Consider the following 22,601-nt stretch of genomic DNA (forward strand, 5'->3'; position numbering starts at 1 on the left):
TCACACACCATAAACATTCTCGAAAAATACAATAATCTCATTGTGTGTGAGTGATATTATAATTTTGTGTTAATTTGACGTATTGTTAAGCTAAACAATTTATACATATTTGTGCAAAAAGACTTATGTCATATAATGTTTTTGCATGGGGATATGACTGACGTCCTATATATAGGACACTGAAAATCTCGGATACTATGAACAAAAAAAATTAAAAACAGCTTTGTTATGTTATATAAATTACAATTAAATAATTCATACAAAAAATTGTATTTTTTTAACAAAAAAATAATTCAGTCTTATCTGAGTTAAATAGGAACTAATATGACAATGTGCCGGTAACGATAAATTTACTTCAATATCAATAGATACAGATGGATGATAAATATCTTCTAAAACTAGAGAGTGATCGGCGAGTTTAACTATGCAACCTCGCACAAATCTTGACTACACGAGAGACAGTGAGTGGTTTCCATAGCTGTGATGTGCGCAGACCTCGCACCTTGCACCTATAGAAACCACTCACTGGTTCTCGTGTAGTCCGAATTTGCGCGAGGCGGGCCTCGTATCTCGCATGCGTCGGTTCAGTAAAAGCAAGGCTTCAGAGAAATGAAACTGCAGTATTAAAAACATCAAATTGCTAGATACTGTTGCAAATCCGATGACCACACACAATTATTGACACAGATATATGCATTTACCGTAGACAATTTTCTTACAATGTAGGCATTTACTGATACTCTTGTTTTCCTTTCAGTACTGCTTTATTTCATATCTGCGACGTTTTGGTTGATCTTGAGATTCTGATTCATCAAATAGTAAGACTAATAGTAATAATGATAATAAACCTGTTTCTTTATTTTCACGCGATGTTTCTGCAGTGTTTTCAATCTCACTATTATCTGTGTAATCGCTGGCTGAATCATCTTGTGGAGGCACAAAATGAACATCTTCGTGAGGAAATATCTCTCTCCCATCTTAATCTTCATTCGTGACTGTTTGCAGCTCAACGATGAGCTCGTTTCCATGCAATATTTTCCGACGGGTTCTACGAGACAGTGTGTTTCTCACATTCATGTTGAAAGGACTACTATGAAGAAATTTACTCATATAAATGTATATTAGATTTTGTGTATTGTTGCATAATGCCAGATACATAACGTCATTGTTGCCTGAATAAAGTAAACATAATTATAAAATGAGAATCAGGATTGCCAATACATAAATAAATAGGGTAAAGTTTGGTAATATTGTGATACTAATAATATTATGATAGTTCTTTTTGAGAATTTTTTTAAATTTTTACTGAACCAGAGGAAGATCGGTTTTTTGCGTCTACGTTTGAAGGGAATGTTCGTGGACAAGTTTCTGCCCAAAACCGGTACTTCTCTCGCTCGGTAAAATTGTAAAAAATTCTCAAAAGTACTATCATAATATTATTAGTATAACAGTATTACCAACCTTTACCATAAATAAGTAAGTAAATAAATAAATATTTAAATAAATAATTAATAAACAACATTCCCCATATCTGGGCTGAAATGACCCGCTAGGGCGTTGGAGATACAATCGCCTCAAATTTTAATCAATACATAGTTAACAAAATTGAGTCTTTGTATAGGACTATAAGGTGAAAAGAAATATAACTGATTAAATATCTGTCACCCAGTAAATGCGTTTTTAATCGGGTAATTTTGTACGCGTTATTACGCAAATGAAATGTTTTACGAAGAAATTACAAAGGAATATTTTTTTGTTCCCCCCCCCTCGCGGTGATATCTTAACCAGTCATACGTCTCAATAACCAACAGTTACACCACAAATGGGAGTCAAACTTCACACACAAATTATTCATCTTGATTACACTACTTTTAACACTGTATCACTTCGGATATGTATGATGAGTCTTTGTGTTAAATTTTAACGTACCTTGTTAACATGTTTCGACCTATTTTGGGTCATCTTCAGAACTGGTCGTTGTTGGTGTTGGCGCCTCTTGTTTCTTGTGTGGGTGCGTTCGTAGTGTAGAGTCAAACTCAATTTCAAAACACATACACTCTACACTAGGAACGCACCCACACAGGAAACAAGAGGCGCCAACACCAACAACGACAGTTCTGAAGATGGCCCAAAATAGGTCGAAACATGTTAACAAGGTACGTTAAAATTTAACACAAAGACTGTTCATACATATTCCACAAATCATCAGTATTATTATTATTATTATTATTATTATTATTATTATTATTATTATTATTATTATTATTATTATTATTATTATTTGGCTAAACCGTTATTTAAATACTAAAATGACATTTGAGTTCTTGGTTACTTACAACCTGAAGATTCTATTCTTAAATTAATGCAGTTAGCCTATACCATTTTACTTCCATATTCAGAAGATCTCTTAAAAGAGATGGTTTTATAAAATTATATAATGTAGAATATGTGCATTTTAAGATCCTTTTGGGCGCGCTTGTGTTAAAAATGTCAACTAGCGAATCCGGTTACGATGCGTGTAGACCTTGTTACAGATGCTTGGAACTGACCGACTAGGAAGTCTGCAATGGACCGTATAATCTGAACGCATTCCTTTGTACATTTGACACGCTTAAATTTCAGGTGGACCCAACCATGTGCTTAATTGAAGCGGCGTAGACAATGCATTGTGCGCCCGCGCCGAGAGGCGTCGTGTAGCGTCGGGCGACGTCGTCGGCGAAGCGGGTAGGCACGAAGCTCCGGCTCTCCGGGCCGGCAGTCCCACGTCCTCCAGCGGGAGTCACGGACGCGTCGTCTCTGCCGGGATGATACGCTTCCGGCAAAGGATCCTTCTCTTCCTGTGGCTGCTGGCCTTCCGGCACACCCATCCAGGTAAGTGTGGCCACGTGTGTCCATCCGTGCCCCCCTCGCAGAGTTCCTATCAAACTGACCGCGGCAGAGAACTTTGCACGAGCCGCAAGTGGTTGCGTCGTTCCTACGAACTACACTGTTGGGCAGAGAACAATGCAATCACTCGCAACAGATATTCTTGATGTTTTCATTGTTATCATTACGTAGCATTGTCTTTGGTCAGGTTGTAACACTTCTACTTACTAACTAACTCCTTAATCCACGCAATATTTGCGGTATTGAAACAAACGTAATGTCTGGTGTTACGTATAGACTGATTAACTTTTGAGTGAATCCGCTTTCTATTCTTGACGTTCTAATTCGCGCCATGGATTTCACTTTTCATTAAATTTGCAAACGAAAGGAAAATAACTTACTTCTTTATCGTTAAAAGAAAGAAAAACCGATAATATTCAAAGTTTTACGGAGTGACAGCTCATCATAAGATAGATTAATTCAATTCAATTACATTTTTGTACTCTCTTAATTATAACTTGTAAAGAACTCGGAAATGCCGAAAATAGTATTTCATATTTACACACAGTACTTCAAAAGTTCACTGGAATGAAAGTCAGTTATTGATATTTTAGGAGTAAGAAGTGGATCCACTTTCTGTTTTTGACGTTCTAATTCGCGCCATACAACTTTCTTAAAAAAAGAAAAAAAAAAAGAAAAAAAAAACATGCTTACGATGGGAAAAATTTTCTTCGATATCGTCTGACTGTAGGAAGCCCGATAATATTTTAGATCTTTACAAAGTGACAGTACTTTATAACATAAATTAAATTAAATTCAATTTAATTTTCTTACTCCGTTAATTATAACACATCTGAGACTCGGAAATGATAATCAACGATTTTGCAGAAAATAGTACTTCCAATTTGTACGCAGTGATCCAAAAGTTTGTCGGATTGAAGCATATCTATTATAGACATTTTATAAGTAAGAAGTGAATACGCTTTCTATTTCTGACGTTCTAATTCGCGCCATACAGCTGCGTTTCATCAAAACTTGCATACGATGGAGAATAACTTTCTTCGTTAGTGTCAAACTGTAGGTAGCCCAGTAATATTTAGATCTTTACAGAGTGACAGTACTTTATAAGATAAATTACTTGAATTCAATGTAATTTTCTTACTCCGTTAATTATAACTAATCAAAGACTCGGAAATGTTAGTCAACGACTTTGCGGAAAATATTATTTCACATTTTATACGCAATGATCCAAAAGTTTGCTGGATTGAAACTTATCTATTATAGGCATTTCATAAGTAAGAAGTGGATACACTCTCCGTTCTTGACATTCTAATTCGCGTCAAGCAGCTTCATTCGTCAAAACTTGCATACGATGGAGAATAACTTTCTTCGTTATTGTCAAATTGTAGGAAGCCCGATAATATTTAAATCCTTACGGAGTGACAGTACTACATAAAATAAATTACTTTAATTAAATTTAATTTTCTTTCTCTGTTAATTACAGTATAGCTTATCAAAGACTATGGAATGATACTCATTGACTTCGCCAAAAATATGTTTTCACATTTTATACGCAATGATCCAAAAGTTTGCTGGATTGAAACGTATCTATTATAGGGGTTTCATAAGTAAGAAGTGGATACTCTTTCCGTTCTTGATATTCTAATTCGCGCCAAGCAGCTTCCTTTCGCCAAATCTTGCATACGATGGAGAATAACTTTCTTCGTTATTGTCAAATTGTAGGAAGCCCGATAATATTTAAATCCTTACGGAGTGACAGTACTTTATAAGATAAATTAATTGAATTAAATTTAGTTTTCTTACTTTGTTAATTATAACTCATCAAAGACTCGGAAATGATACTCAATGACTTTGCCGAAAATATTATTTCACATTTGTACGCAGTGATCCAAAAGTTTTTCCGGATTGAAGCATAACTATTATAGACATTTTATAAGTAAGAAGTGAATACGCTTTATATTTCTGACGTTCTAATTCGCGCCATACAGCTTCTTTTCTTCAAGCTTGCATAAGATGGAGAATAACTTTCTTCGTTATTGTCAAACTGTAGATAGCCCGATAATGTTTAAATATTTGCAGAGTGGCAGTACTTTATAAGATAAGTGACCTTAATTAAATTTAATTTTCTTTTTCTGGCAATTACTGTATAACTTATCAAAGACTATGAAATGATACTCATTGACTTCGCCGAAAATATGATTTCATATTTTATGCGCAATGATCCAAAAGTTTGCTGGATTGAAACGTATCTATTATAGGCATTTCATAAGTAAGAAGTGGATACGCTTTCCGTTCTTGATATTCTAATCCGTGCTAAGCACCTTCCTTTCGTCAAAACTTGCATACGATGGACAATAACTTTCTTCTTTATTGTCAAATTGTAGGAAGCCCGATAATTTTTAAATCCTTGCGAAGTGACCGTACTATATAAAATAAATTACATGAATTAAATTTAATTTTCTTACCCCGTTAATTATAACTCATCAAAGACTCGGAAATGATAGTCAAAGACTTTGCCGAAAATATTACTTCACATTTGTATGCTGTGATCCAAATTTTTGGTGGATTGAAGCATATCTATTATAAGTAAGAAGTGGATACGCTTTCTGTTTCTGATGTTCTAATTCGCGCCATACAGCTTCCTTTCATCAAAACTTGCATAAGATGGGGAATAACTTTCTTCGTTAGTGTCAAACTGTAGGTAGCCCGATAATATTTAGACTTTACAGATTAACAGTACATTATAAGATAAATTACTTTAATTAAATTTAATTTTCTTTCTCTGTTAGTTACAGTATAACATATCAAAGACTATGAAATGATACTCATTGCTTCGCCGAAAATATTATTTCACATTTTATATGTAATGATCCAAATTTTGCTGGATTGAAGCGTATCTATTATAGGGATTTCATAAATAAGAAGTGGATACGCTTTCCGTTCTTGATGTTCTAATTCGCGCCAAGCAACTTCTTTTCGTCAAAACTTGCGTACGATGGAGAATAACTTTCTTCGTTATTGTCAAATTGTAGGAAGCCCGATAATATTTACAGTAAATCCTTACGAAGTAACAGCACTATATAAAATAAATTATTTGAAATAAATTTAATTTTCTTTCTCTGTTAATTACAGTATAACTTATCAAAAACTATGAAATGATACTGCTTGCTTCGTCGAAAATATTATTTCACATTTTATACGGAATGATCCAAAAGTTTGCTGGATTGAAGCGTATCTATTATAGGCATTTTATAAGTAAGAAGTAGATACGCTTTCCCTTCTTGACATTCTAATTCGCGCCGAGCAGCTTCCTTTATTCAAAAAACTTGCATACGATGGAGAATAACTTTCTTCGTTATTGTCAAATTGTAGGAAGCCCGATAATATTTAAATTCTTACGGCGTGACAGTACTATATAAAATAAATTACTGGTACTTGAATTAAATTAAATTTTCTTACTTTGTTAATTATATCTCATCAAAGACTTGGAAATGGTAGTAAACGACTTTGCCGAAAATATTATTTCACATTTCTACGCAATGATCCAAAAGTTTGTTGGATTGAAGCGTATCTATTATAGGCATTTCATAAGTAAGAAGTGGATACGCTTTCCGTTCTTGACATTCTAATTCGCGTCAAGCAGCTTCCTTTCGTCAAACTTGCATACGATAGAGAATAACTTTCTTCGTTATTGTCAAATTGTTGGAAGCCCGATAATATTTAAATCCTGACGGAGTGACAGTACTATATAAAATAAATTACTTGAATTAAATTTAATTTTCTTACTTTCTTAATTATAACTCATCAAAGACTCGGAAATGATACTCAATGACTTTGCCGAAAATATTACTTCACATTTGCACGCAGTGATCTAAATGTTTGCCAGATTGAAGCATATCTATTACAGACATTTTATAAGTATGTAGTGGATACGCTTTCTGTTTCTGATGTTCCAATTCGGGCCATACAGCTTCCTTTCATCAAAACTTGCATACGATAGAGAATAACTTTCTTCGTTAATGTCAAACTGTAGGAAGCCCAGTAATATTAAATCTTTACAGAGTGACAGTACTTTATAAGATAAATTACTTCAATTAAATTTAATTTTCTTTCTCTGTTAATTACAGTATAACTTATCAAAGACTATGGAATGATACTCATTGACTTCGCCGAAAATATTATTTCACATTTTATACGCAATGATCCAAAAGTTTGCTGGATTGAAGCGTATCTATTATAGGGGTTTCATAAATAAGAAGTGGATACTCTTTCCGTTCTTCATATTCTAATTCGCGCCAAGCATCCTCCTTTCGTCAAAACCTGCATACGATAGAGAATAACTTACTTCGTTATTGTTAAATTATAGGAAGCCCGATAATATTTAAATCCTTACGGAGTGACAGCAGTATATAAAATAAATTACTTAAATTAAATTTAATTTTCTTACTCCGTTAATTATAACTCATCAAAGACTCGGAAATGATACTCAATGACTTTGCCGAAAATATTACTTCATATTTGCACGCAGGGATCCAAATGTTTGCCAGATTGAAGCATATCTATTATAGACATTTTATAAGTAAGAAGTGGATACGCTTTCTGTTTCTGACGTTCTAATTCGCGCCATACAGCTTCCTTTCATCAAAACTTGCGTAAGATGGGGAATAACTTTCTTCGTTAGTGTCCAACTGTAGGAAGCCCGATAATATTTAGATCTTTACAGAGTGACAGCACTTAATAAAGTTATTTATTTAAATTATATTGCGTTTTCTTATTCTATTAAAACTTCAAGAATTCTGAGATAATTCTCATTTATAACTTTGCCGAAAATAATACGTTGTATTGTGCGCCTTGATTGAAACTTGTCTATTATTGCTATTTTATGAGTAAGAAGTTGCACTGTTCCTAAGCATTAACATTAATAAATAACATTCAGTTGCTCTGACATAGATCGTCAGTGCGCGGTGTGGTGACATTGTTGTCAATATATAAAAAAAATAAGTTGTCGAATTAAATGCGGGAAACGAGACACTGTACAAGTGAAAGACGATCAATTTTCATTTCTAGAATTAGACACCTAACAATTATTGCAGTGGTTCTGACCTCGTGACTTTTGAGAAGTATAGCGTCGCGTTACGTAGCACGTCTCAAGTCATTTAGTATGCGATAACATCGCCTGAAGGACGTAGTAAGGTTTAAGTGGAATTCAGAAAGTGACAGTTGACATAGGAATTGTAGGAGGGACGAATTATTGGAAATTTTGTTTGGAGAAGTTAGAGAACGCATCTCTTCGGCGACGACACTTTGTAGCTCTTAGTACTTGGCGACGTCAGCGTGGCTTCGCCTTTAAACGTTTCTTGTTCAACCACCCAGAGTGCTTTCACGTCTTTCTCAAGATTTTCAATTATATATTTTTTGTGTCTTTCCACATCAAGTGTTACTTATCCCGATCCGTTTTCATTTGTTTTCTTTCATAACAGCCAGTTCGTGTTGATTTAATTAAAACACACTCCTAAAACTTCGAAAGTGAATTACGAAAAAAAAAATCAAGTCCCTGATTTTTTTCATGAAAATTCACACGGTTGTAGTAGTTTTAAAGCCCGCCAATTATTTTTTTCCCCTAATTACTGCGCCGCATCTGAGGCTTATTGTACCTATACCCACAACTCTACTGAACACACGCACACAATGCAGGACTTCCCCGTTTACTGGGTCAGGGTACCCCAGCGTATAGGTAAATAAGTATGGACACTTCGCGCGTCGGTACCGTTGATGTAGCCGGACTGATTTCAATGACCTTCAAGCCAGCTAGAGCGTGAGATTCTGCTTTCTCCCCAGAGTTGGCGCTGACATCACACCAGCTAGCAGTCGACACAGTGGAAATATAACACATATAATTAATACATATATAGTCGCGACGCTGTTATTCCCGGCGTGGCTCCTCCTCTTTGCTTACGTCTTAGGAAGTGAAGGCTCTATAAAGTCTAGGTAGGTACTATCGTTCCCATTTTTGTTCTTTTGTTGCCGAGCTACCAGACGAGGAATCTATTTCCCACACCGTTAAACATTTTTATGTCGTAGCTCCTATGGTAATAAATTAAACGCACTGTAATTCAGCAAATAATTGAGCGGCAAATAACGTCCTCGTGTGCTTTCTGCGAACGCCAACGAAAGAGCCAAAATGGCAGGCGATTATATTAAGTATTTATCGAGCCTTAGGAAATCTTCACCAGCGAATCACAAGACGCACACGTTTAAATGTAGCCGACCTGTATCGTGATTGGCTGCCGGAAATTAGAGCGACGGGACTATAGGTACATTATGTACTCAAATAAAATAAATTGGATCCATAAAATAATAAATCCGTCATTAACTGTAATGCCTAGACTCTAGAGTTCCTTTATAATGAGAGCTGAGACGTTGATCCCAACAACAATTAAAGTATGTAATGATTTGATAGCACTGAAAATGGAAAAAACAAAACTCTTATGAGAAGTAAAACTATATCCCTATATTATATTATATACAAATATTAAACGAATTTGATACTTAATTTTATAAGATATTATATTATTTTATAATGTAATTTATTATGTCTGAAATATAAAAAAAAATATATATTATTACAACTAGTTCGTCAATGAGAAATAAGGAAAAGCTGTTAACTTGAATTTATTTGAAGCAAAGTGTTACTGGATTATGCAATAAGGTAGGCGATGTTAGGATCCTGTGCCTCAACTCTATACTCAATTATTATCTTAACGTATGCTGGATTACACTAACCTCTAGCGCTTGAAAGTGGAACTAAAAGCCTGCGCACAGAGAAACAAAACACAGGAAAATTCGCTCAGTGTCTATTCTTTATAATCCCTATTCGCTGTGGGTACCCAGGGTGCCACTACGAGACACCACACGCACTTGGACAATGGACAGACATCCAGTCCCCGTGAAGAGCTCCGAATTAAATCCCCCTGACTTCACGACCGGGAATCGAACCCGGGTTACTTTGATTAGGAGTCCAGCACGCTATCTCAAAACCAAGCAGGCGGACCTAATTATTATTTACAACATAAAGGCCGACGGCACAAGCACACCCTCAACATCAATACTCTGTTTGCAGTATCCGATACAATTCGGTGGAGTGTGCGTCTTGTCGAGATACCTGCCTTCCTGTACATGTCAGGGCTGTCCAACATAGCCCTCGTAGATCCTTTAGTATACGTTACACATACCTGCAATTTAATAATTGTATAAATAAACGTGTAAATATGATTTTTGCCAAGGAATCAATAAACCAATAACTGAAATAAAGGTTCAATGATGGGTGAAATAAATTAACAAATAAACGAAGAAAGAAATGAGTACAGAATTTACTAAAGAAATACGTAATTACGACGATTAGGGAAAACACTGAAATTTTCCTTGAAGTAAGTAAAGCGATAGGTTTGGAAGTAAATCCCGAAAAGTCAAAGTATATGATTATATCTCGTGACCAGAATATTGTACTAAATAGAAATATAAAAATTGTAGATTTATCCTTCGAAGAGGTGGAAAAATTCAAATATCTTGGAGCAACTGTAACAAATATAAGTGACACTCGGGAGAAAATTAAACGCAAAATAAATATGGGAAATACGTGTTAATATTCGGTTGAGAAGCTTTTGTCACCTAGTCTACTGTCAAAAACTCTGAAAGTTAGGTGATGAAAGAGTAATGGAACGGAGAAAAATTCCCTCCGGCGCCGGGATTTGAACCCGGGTTTTCAGCTCTACGTGCTGATGCTTTATCCACTAAGCCACACCGGATACAACCCCGACGCCGGTTAGAATCGTCTCAGATTAAGCTCCAACTCTTGGGTTCCCTTAAGTGGCCGCCCTCTGCACTACGTCATAGATGTCTATGAACGCAGGACCGAAGTCCACACATGTGCTGAGGTGCACTCGATATGAGTGACTAGTTGGCCGGGATCCGACGGAATAAGCGCCGTCTTAAATCACGAAGTGATTTACGCATATCATATATATTATTATTTTGATGTACCGAAGTACATATGATATTTCCATGCAGATATTCTGCGTCATCATACGATGAAAGAGTAATGGAACGGAGAAAAATTCTCTCCGGCGCCGGGATTTGAACCCGGGTTTTCAGCTCTACGTGCTGATGCTTTTTTTCTCCGTTCCATTACTCTTTCATCGTATGATGACGCAGAATATCTGCATGGAAATATCATATGAACTTCGGTACATCAAAATAATAATATATCTGAAAGTTAGAATTTATAAAACAGTTATATTAGCAGTTGTCTTTTTTCTTTGTGAAACTGGAACTCTTACTTTGAGAAAAGAACAGAGATTAAGGGTGTTTGAGAATAAGGTTCTTAGGAAAATATGTGGGGCTTAGAGGGATGAAGTTACAGGAGAATGGAGAAAGTTACACAACGCAGAACTTCACACATTGTATTCTTCACCTGACATAATTAGGAACATTAAATCCAGACGTTTGAGATGGACAGAGCTTGTAGCACGTATTAGTATTAGTATTAGTATTAGTATTTATTTATTTAACCTGGTAGAGATAAGGCCGTCAGGCATTCTCTGCCCCTCTACCAGGAGATTCCAACTACAATATCAACAATAAAATTACAATTAGTATTAGATTTACAATTACAATTACAAATAATATTACAATTAGTATTAAATTTGCAATTAGAATAAAATCAAAGTACGAAAAGATTACCTGAATAATTAAAGCTATATAATTTATCATAGAGAAACAACGAATATTTAATATTTACTGAATTACAAATTAAATCTAGAATAACAAAATTTTATAGTGATGAAATTACTGAATATTGAAATATTTTGTGATATATTAAAGAAACTATTTACAAGTAATCAATTACTGACCAAGTGCCTAGTAAGTTTTCGTTTGAATTAAATTTTATTTCGACAGTCCCTGATGCTAGCAGGTAGCGAATTCCAGAGTCTTGGCAGGGCTATTGTGAAAGAAGATGAGTATGAGGAGGTGCGATGGGATGGTATTGTTAGTATTGTTTCATGACGAGAGCGTGTGTTCAGATTATGGTGGGAAGAAAGGTAAGTGAAGCGAGACGACAGGTACGAAGGAATAGAAGAGTTCAAGATTTCGAAGAGAAAGAGAAGTGAATGTAAATTTCTTTTCTTATCTAGTTTAAGCCAACCTATTGCTTCCAGGGATGGGTTAATATGACCATATTTACGAACATTGCTTACAAAACGTACACACAAATTATGAGCACGTTGAAGTTTCATTTTGTTGTCGCTGGAGAGGTCAGTCAGTAAAATGTCCGCATAGTCGAAATAGGGAAATGCAAGTGTCTGCACAAGGGACTTTTTTAAGCAAGAGGGGAGATGAACATTTATCCTTTTTAGCACATGGATAATAGAATATACTTTTCTGCAGGTTTCTGTGATTTGCATGTCCCAGTTGAGATTATTATCCATGTGAATGCCAAGATTTTTTACTGAAGAACTGAAAGGGATATGCACTGTACTTACTTTAACAGGGGAAATGTCGAGGTGTTTTACAGCGTCGGTTTGCCGTTTGTGTCCTAATATAATTGCTTGTGTCTTTCCAGGATTGATTTTAAGACGGAGTTTCTTTGTCCATGTCACAATCGAGTCAATGTCTTCGTTCAATTTATCTATAGCGTCATTTACTCGGTCTAAGCGGGAAGAGATGTAGCATTGAAGGTCGTCAGCATACAAGTGATAGTTACAATGCCTTACAAGAGATGTAATATCATTGACATATATTGTGAACAACAATGGTCCGAGTACCGACCCCTGTGGTATACCTGATGTTATGTCAAGCCAGGAGGAGCTTCGATTCCCGGATACAACACATTGTTGTCTTTCCCGTAAGTAGGATTCGAACCAACTCACAGCAGTCTCTGACAAATACATATTTCTCAATTTATGGTGAGCAGGTCAAAATTTACAGAGTTGAAAGCTTTGCTAAGGTCAAGAAGTGTTAGTATTGTTACTTCATTAGAGTCGATTGCTTCACGAATGTCTTCGGTCACTTTAAGTAGAGCAGTGCTTGTGTTGTGTCCAGCTCTGAAACCTGACTGATACTCGTCGAATAGTTTGTGTTCGTTCATGTAGGTAGTAATTTGTCTGTGTACGATTCTTTCCAGTGCTTTTGAAATGGCTGGCAGGATACTGATTGGTCTATAGTCGTTCGGGTCGGTGGGAACTTTGACTTTTGGAAGAGGAAGAACGAAAGCTTGCTTCCATATTTTAGGGAAAGTTGAAGTGATTAAGGAACTATTGAATATATGTGAAATCGTAGGTATTACTATCTCTTGTATTTTCTGTATAAGTATTATGCTAATGTTGTCCGGCCCTTGGGCTTTTGTCTTGATGCGTCGGATGGCGTTCATTACGTCAATGGGAGTGACGTCGGTAAAATAGAATTTGTCTCGAGTTGGGGGAACTGAGTCAGGCAAAACTGTGTCTTGTTTCGTTGTGTCGTTCAAGCTCGGGTCCTTTACAAAGTGTTCGTTCAAGCGGTCAAGTGGGATGGGAATGTCTGCTTGTTCACTAGCCCTTCCAAGTCCAATAACCTTCAGATTTTTCCATAATTCGGAAGGGGTTGTGTTGGGTTCTATAAGTTTGTAGGAGTATTTCAGTTTAGCGTTTCTTATTAGTTGAGTCGTTCTATTTCTTAGGTGTTTATAGGAGTTAAAATGTTCGTCGTTTTTGTTGCGGGTGTATTTTCTATAAGCTAAGTCGCGTTTGGACATCAGGCTACGTATTTCAGTCGTCATCCAAGGGGATGGGTTTCTTCTGGTACGTTTGGTCTTTAATGGTGCGTGTTTGTCATAAAGTTGAAGTATTAACGTATTGAATAAGTCTACTTTCTCGTCTACAGTTCGTAATGTCCAGATCATGTGCCATGGAAGTTGTGCAGCGTCTTCTTTCAGTGCAATGTTATCTATCCTTTTAATTTCCCTGTAAGTAATTACTCTGGGAGTCGATTTAAGACACTGCAGATTAAATGATAGATAAATGATATCATGCCCTGATAGTCCTGGTGCAGGCAACTGTCCATGCGTCAGTATTTTGTCAACATTGTTAGTAATTATCAAGTCCAGTAATGTGTCTGTACCTTCCGTATGATGTGTGGGAGCTAGGGGTAGGATTACCATATCAAGGCACTGAAAGAATGAATGTGAGTCAAGTAAGTTTGAATTGAAGTCACCCATGATTATAACGTTCTCATATTGCGGCGTTACGTTTAGTAAGGCGGTTTCGAAATCATCTACGTCATATATATGTGGGGGTTTATATACGACACACACTAGACATTTTGTGAATAAGGTGCAAATTTCAATGAACATGAACTCGGGTTTGGCAGAGTACTGGCTTGGAGAATTATGAATAATTTTAGGTCGCAAATCGGATCTAATATAACCATGGGGGAATCCAGAAATGCATATAGAGTGTTAATTGGGAGGCCGGAGGGAAAAAAGACCCTTGGGGAGGGCGAGACGTAGATGGGAGGATAATATTAAAATGGATTTGAGAGAGATGGGATATGATGATAAAGAGTGGATTAATCTTGCACCGGATAGGGACGGATGGCGGGCTTATGTGAGGGCAGCAATGAACCTTCGGGTTCCTTAAAAGCCATGTGTAAGTATGCAAGTAAGTAAATACGTAATTACGAAATCAAGAACACCAATAAATGCGCATTGGCACAAAGAAAGAAGCATATGACTTAGTAAACTGCAGTAGATTATGAGTTAAACGTAACCCAGTTATAGATTGTACATAGTTCTGGTTTGTAGGTAACTATTCACAGCTCCTGGTTCTTCGAAAATTACATTTATTTAGATATATATTAAATCTGAGTGAAATTTTGTAGTATGTATACATATTCCAAGAAGATCTTCTATGCAAAAAATACACTTTCGAGTTTAAAAATATTTACAAATTACAATTTTCACTCATCTCCTTTAATAATGCGCAAATAAAAATGAAGAAAGAGTTCTGAAAATAAGAGACTCATTACCGACGTAAGCAGTAGATGTAAACATTACAATACAGACATGCTACTTTATTGTCAACTGAGGCTTCCCTAGTATTAAACTTATTGCGAGGTATTCCAACACTTTGTAGCAACATGACCTGTCACCAGAGAAAGCGAACTTGGTTATATTACTCGGTCTACACTTGGAGATTAGCTTATAGGATCCCCAATATCTGCTGTGCTTGCTGTTGGAGTGGACAATTAGCTCCGTCACTTTTCATACCTCTGCTTGTACCACACGTTCAAAAACCCGAAAGCATCGCGCAATGATGTAATATTTAATTAATTAGAGAGATGTGTAAGCTTTTTAAGATGAGTAACTAACCCAGTTTTAGAATAACAGAAAAGTTTTAATTTGTAGTAAATTGTACTCTAGCATTTAAGGTGGTGCGCTACTGTAATTTCTAAAATCCACAATTTTTAGCTGGAGAATTAAAAATTTTACTGAAGATGCATATCAATATAATCATACATTGTAAATTTCAATATTTTTTCATAAACACTTAAAAATAAATATTTGTAATTTCCAAAATCCACAATATTTTAGCTGCAGAATTGAGCATTTTACTGAATATGCATATCAATATAATCATACATTGTAAATTTCAATATTTTCTCATAAACACTTAAAAAGAAATAATTGTTTTAATAATTTTAGCGAAAATCCTATTTCTAAAAATAATTGTTACTTGTTTTATTCTAAGTTTTTCTTAAAGGTAACACTGTATATTGTGCAATACAGCATTAGTAACTCCCAACTCTAAATTGCTTAATTCTAAATATATATATATATATATATATATATATATATATATATATATATATATATATATATATATATTTCTTAATTGTTCAAACATTAATAAAGATATTACTGCTTTACTATGCTGCATACAGCCGATAATATATATATATATATATATATATATATATATATATATATATATATATATATATATTTCTTAATTGTTCAAACATTAATAAAGATATTACTGCTTTACTATGCTGCATACAGCCAATAAAATACTCCATTTCACAACAAGGACATTAATGAAATAGTGTGCCTAGTTTCATCACTTTGGGTGCTATTCATAGACATTTCGCTAGCCCGCGCTATGAGCGTGCTAAACTAGCCCCGGCTATCGACTGATTACTTGTACAGGATTCATATCATATCATATATGAAGAGTCCACTGCAAGAATAATGGATGTCACTTTCTTGTCGAAAATGAACCAAGACTGTCAATGCATAGTTTAAGACATATAGAATGTACATAGAGAGTTATATGGCATTAACACTGATAGTCATTGTCCAGCAATGCTCGGAAAATCACAGTTAAGCATTGAGCGCTAAGCATTTCAAACTTTCAATTGCTTCTCCTGCAAAATGTATTCCAAATGACATCCATCATTCTTGCAGTGGACTCTTCATATCATATCATATATCATATCATATCATATCATATATCATATATCATATCATATCAAATCGTATCGTATCGTATATCATATCATATCATATATCATATCATATATCATATCATATAATATATCATATATCATATCATATATCATATCATATATCTTATCATATATCATATCATATATCATATATCATATCATATCATATCATATCATATCATATCATATCATATCATATCATATCATATCATATCATATCATATCATATCATATATCATATATCATATCTTATCATATATCATATCATACATCATATCATACATCATATCATATATCATATATATCATATATCATATATCATATATCATATCATATCATATATCATATCATATATCATATCATATATCATATCATATCATATATCATATCATATATCATATCATATCATGTATCATATCATATCGCTAACACTGGTTTATGAATATGAAAAACGTTAGTTCGCTGATCATCCACCCGAAGCTCGCGTAAAGAATGTCTATGAATATGGACCTTTTATAGCTTTAACCACTGAAAAATAAAGTGAATAGGCTACTTATGGTTGAAAACGTAGAAAATTTCTTTTTTGAGATAATTAAACTTAAAGCTTTGGCTATACATAACTCGTATACTAACACAACTCCTACCAATTATATAAAAGTATACATACAATTAAGGTACTGAGATAATATTTTCATGAAACCGTATATTTTTAGTGCGAAAATAAAAAAAAGATAAAATTTGTCAATGTCCGACTATTTTCAGTAGTGCATTGCCTGAAACACTTCTTACTTACCGTGGGAGCGAATGCGTATTTTTTACTCTGTATAGGAATTTCATGCCCTAAAAGCTACTAAAATACCTGCAAGTATGCCTTTAAAACCCTTAAAATATGCAAATAAAATACAGTACCTGGCCACATTATTATAATCACTCACATTTTTACTGTACTTTACATATTACTTCCTCATTTGAACTCTGGTTTCCTTTCTTAAGCAGAATTCACATTACATATTTAATTTTTAAACAATACTAAGTAAAATTACAATTATAACAATGTTAATTCAAGAAATATTGATAAATAACCAACCACACCTCATTTTTACAGAAATTTCAGTATTTCGTACGACCTCCTTTGGCTTTAATTACGGCTTCAATTCTCTTTGGCATGCTTACAATACAATTCTGTATTATTTCCTGGATCCTCTCATTGTCAAAACGTTTCTGGCTTCCAAAAACATTCCACATTTGCCATGGTCAGGAAACTCACCGGACTTGAATCCCATTGAGAACGTCTGGGTAATCATAACAAGAGAGATGGCAAAAGAATTTATTACTACCAGAGTTCGACTTAGTAAAAGGCTGACACATGTTTGGAATCACAATGAGAGGATCCAGGAAATAATACAGAATTGTATTGTAAGCATACCAAAGAGAATTGAAGCCGTAATTAAAGCCAAAGGAGGTCGTACGAAATACTGAAATTTCTGTAAAAATGAGGTGTGGTTGGTTATTTATCAATATTTCTTGAATTAACATTGTTATAATTGTAATTTTACTTAGTATTGTTTAAAAATTGCTTATGAAAGAAAAGGAAACCAGAGTTCAAACGAGAAAGTAATATGTAAAGCACAGTAAAAATGTGAGTGATTATAATAATGTGGCCAGGTACTGTAATATGCACTAAATAATAATAATAATAATAATAATAATAATGGTAGTAATCAATAAATGTAATGACATTATATGTCAAACTAGATGAAATTAAACTTACGGCACAACGGCAGACTACTGTGCCGTCAGATTCGCTAGGTGTGCCGCGGAACTTTCTATACTTTACTGGTAAAAATAATTATAATAATTTCATTAAATACCAGTTTTCAAAAATAGAATATGATGCTTTTATTTCTAAAATCCAAACTATTCATTTTTATGCAACATGAAAACAGCTCTAATGAGCTTAAACAGGAAAATAATGTCACAATATGTTGGGTACCGACTGCGCTCGAAAGAATCAATTTTTTCCCTCCTGCGCGCGAGCTACTGAAGTGTAAACAGGCCAACTGCGCGAGCGGGTGTACCACAATTACGTCAAATGCATGCCACTCTTTTTCATTTAACAGAAATGTGGCATCACTAGTAGTAAATAGATTCAGATTCTGCGTTTCCTCCAGAAATGTGGGCTTCTGACACTATCACCCTAGATCATATATGTAACAGATAGCTCATCGCTATGTTAAAATCGGCAGCACTTTGAAGAGAACAACCGCCAGGATAGCCACCCGTCCGCCGTAAACGAACACGAGATGGCAGTACAGTCGCTAATGCAATTCAAATGGGGATTATGACGTGACTCCTTATGTAACAACTAGATGGCAGCGTAGTAAACCTGACAAAAGTTGTTAACCTCAAAGCCTATAAGGCCGACCTATCTTTTACATATATGATCTAGGCTATCACATAAGAAAAACCAACCAATGATTGTGAGGCATTACACAGGTTTTTCGGACTTAAAGTTAATAGTGCACATTCACATATATACAACTTTCTTGATCCTATTATTCAAAGCAGATCAGCACTTTCATCAAAATGAATGATACAGGTACTTACAAATCTAAACCTGCCTGCGAAAAGCGTAAGCAGTACATAGAGGAATGAATTTTAAAATACAGGCAAGGAAATATCTCACGATTGCATTTCGTAAAGACGTGTGATTATTATTATTATTATTATTATTATTATTATTATTATTATTATTATTATTATTATTATTATTATTATTATTATTATTACAAGAAAACCAAATAATTTAAATTAATTTAATACTTTTAAAATATTGATAAATGCCCTATGCTATCGACCTGGGTAGCGCAGTCGGTATAGCGCTGGTATCTGTGCTCGAGGTTGCGGGTTCGATCCCGGCCCAGATTGATGGCATTTAAGTGTGCTTAAAATGTGACAGGCTCATTTCAGTAGATTTACTGGAATGTAAAAGAACTCCTGCGGGACAAAATTCCGGCACATCGGCGACGCTGACACAACCTCAGTTGTTGCAAGCGTCGTTAAATAAGCCATAATTTATTTTTTATGCTCGACCATGCTGAAATGTAGTAATTATACACCTGGTAGTAGCCCTTTAATGCACCTCATTAAAGTACACCTATTCATTATAATTCAGTTGTTCAGCCAATGAGAAATCACCATTGTACCATTATAAAACCGCAAGTATCGATTATTCTTGGATATGCAATCGAAAGACAATTAGCGAAAAGTCACGGAGGCTGGAAATCCAATACTGTCGCAGAAGGTTTTGTTGTGTTACTGTAATAATTAGCGTTAATTGTAAATAATATTCAAATAAATTCAATTTGTCATCTCGTTTTTCAATTCTAAATCAATTTCCAGGTTATATGAAGACTAATCTTCATGTTATTCTCTAGATTATATCAAGGTCAATGGCATTCGTGCCTCGGAAAAAATCAATACTTTCGCGTCTGCGCACATCTCACAATTCAGGTCAGTTCCGCTCCTCACTTAGATAATCATAACATGAATACTTCTGAATAATTTCAAGTTAGAAATGTGGTTTCTTGCGCTCGTTTTATAAAGAAACATACTCGCGTCTTAATTACTACCATTATATAGGCTCGTTGCATAATGTACTATTTTTTGCCCTATACTAATTTCGGCATAAATATAACACTGCATTTTTAACCAAACCTATGAGTGACAAATAGGCCTCTCCATGAATGCTAGCCTAAGACTCCAAAAAATGGGAACGAAAATGCAGGAATAATCGCGCAGTTGACCTATACTCAAAAATCACTACCGCGCTCAGTCGGGCGTTTTAAAACGGGTAGATATTTATATTGCGCGCAGTCGGGATCATACGTCACAATAATATAAATATCATGAAATTATTAAAAAAAAAAAACAAAATACGCAATTATATGCAACATAAAATTTGGTTTGATAAGCGTAAATGTTGATGATTCGTGAACATAATTAATCAGGAATTAATTACAGCCAATGGAAAAATATATGCAAATGCATGAATTTCCGGGCTCTAGTAATTATTATTATAAATGTTGCCATTAAAAGGTCTTTGAAGTTTACACAGGTTCGCATGCAAGCACGTAATAAATTAAAGATACATTTTAAAGTTGTAATCTGTGTACATGTACGGCATAAAGCCATTCCCATGAATTCCAAGTTTTCACATGAATAAAATTAAAGTATACAGTTGTCTCTACTGGTTAATAAACACAAGTAATTCAAACAGATAAATGGTTTCCAAACAATTAAACTTGTGGTTGAGCATCAGCAAACATTGAGCAATGAACTAATGTAGCTACACTAAAGTCTCGCAGCAAGAATCAATAGAGGCGAAAGGTTGAAAATTTTCGGTTTTTGTTGGCGCACATGTGAACTCAAACGTTATAAAATTAGGATCGTCGTGATACCTGACAGCTGATTGATTTTGAAGCGTATTTCGCTTCTGGCGTCGTCAGAAGTCCGTTGCAAATGTCAGTCATTTCGGTTAATGGTATGTGAAGATATTACGCTTCTCGTTTCCACGTTCCCTGTCGGCCAGGTATTGTCAGAATTGATGAATTTTCAGATTTCTGTCTTCGCTTCTCACTCATCCTTTAATATTGTGTACGCATATTGTGGTTGTTAGTGAAGCATAATGCTTATATATATATATATATATATATATATATATATATATATATATATATGCACACACGCACAGACATACACTACCCGTCAAAAGTTTTCGGTCACCTATCACAACAACTATGATTTGTGGTTAAACAGGGATTTCGTTTTGAATATTCTATCATGTCATAATGCTAGAGAGATAGAGAATATTTAATTTTGTTGGTCTATTTAGTTTTTCCGATGTGTTTGTACATTGAAATAAAGTATATAGTTGTTTTCATAGTTGATCGAAAACATTTCATCGGTGTATATATATATATATATATATATATATATATATATATATATATATATGAGAGTGCAGAGGGTCAAAGTCCAGCAGTCGTGGAGGTTTTTGAGAGGGAGCTAAAATAGATGTGCGAGAAAATAGATGATACTTGTATAAAAATTCAGCGAGTTATGTGATAGTTAAAGAGACAAGGAAGTGCGAACTAAGACGTGTGAAGTGTAAAAGTGAACTAGAGGAAAGATCTGACTTAGTCTGTGGCATTAGATGCGGTAAAAAATGTGAGTATTGGATCAATAAGTTAACTGAAGTGGAACTGCGAATAATATAGGGGATCAAGAAATGAAGTGTTAATAGAAGACGAATAGAGTAAATTAGAGAGATGAAAAGCAATATGGTAGCGAGACTAATAAGAGTAGGAGAGATTATGTGCAAGTAGTGAGAGTGTACCGTAAAAGTTATCCAATAAAGTGAAAAAGTGACAAGTGAATCGAACAAGAAATTGCAAGGAGGTAGCACAAACATTAGAACATTGCAAGAATAATTGAGACAAATAATATAATAAGATAAAGTAGATGAGATAGTAGAAATATTAGTGAATACTAGTCAGAGATAAAAAGGTTTGAACGTTAAACATAAAAGTAGGGATAACAGTAATGAAAGATGACAATGATAGTAGTAGAGATGGAGGAATAGATGTAGACGCGAATGTTACTATATAAGAGTAAGGTGGACAGTAGTGCATAGTATTTGGAATTTAGATTGAGGGAAGAGATAGAAGATCAAGAGTTGTAGATACTGTAGATAGGCAGAAGCAGGGTTAAACTTTAAATATTTGGCAGACTGGGGGAGTCATAGATGATAAGAGAAATATAAAGGATAAAGGATTGAATGTAAGCAAGGTAGTGGTGGACCGTATGCAGAAATGTGAGGGAAGCCATTACCTGAAATACGTTTGATGACAATAAATATGAATATGAATATACAGGGACATCATTTTATTTTTACTAATATTTCTAATATTAACCTGGCTATACCTTTGGATCAACGATTAAGAACCGGAAACACCGTTTGCTACCCCTTTCCACGACTGGAGTTCGATGATACTGACGTAAAATACAAGAAAAATAACTTTACTCGGTATATGATGGAAGAAAAGCAGTTCATCCATTTACGTAAACTAGGAAATATCGCGATTTTGAGTTTGATCATTTTCATTAGGTTTTTC

At 34.7% G+C, this 22,601-nt stretch overlaps 1 protein-coding gene across 1 annotated transcript in view; it reads left to right on the forward strand.

The window, feature by feature from the left end:
* The first annotated feature begins 2,648 nt into the window (after positions 1 to 2,648).
* Positions 2,649 to 22,601, forward strand: part of LOC138707602 (cell adhesion molecule Dscam2-like) — a 1,410,362-nt gene continuing 1,390,409 nt past the window's right edge. Inside the window, exon 1 of the mRNA XM_069837241.1 lies at positions 2,649 to 2,871. Within this exon, the coding sequence (XP_069693342.1) occupies positions 2,805 to 2,871 (67 nt within the window). The 5' untranslated portion in view covers positions 2,649 to 2,804. The remainder of the gene's footprint in view (positions 2,872 to 22,601) is intronic.

The sequence above is a fragment of the Periplaneta americana genome, chromosome 10 (assembly GCF_040183065.1).
Source record: "Periplaneta americana isolate PAMFEO1 chromosome 10, P.americana_PAMFEO1_priV1, whole genome shotgun sequence".
Lineage (NCBI taxonomy): Eukaryota > Metazoa > Arthropoda > Insecta > Blattodea > Blattidae > Periplaneta > Periplaneta americana.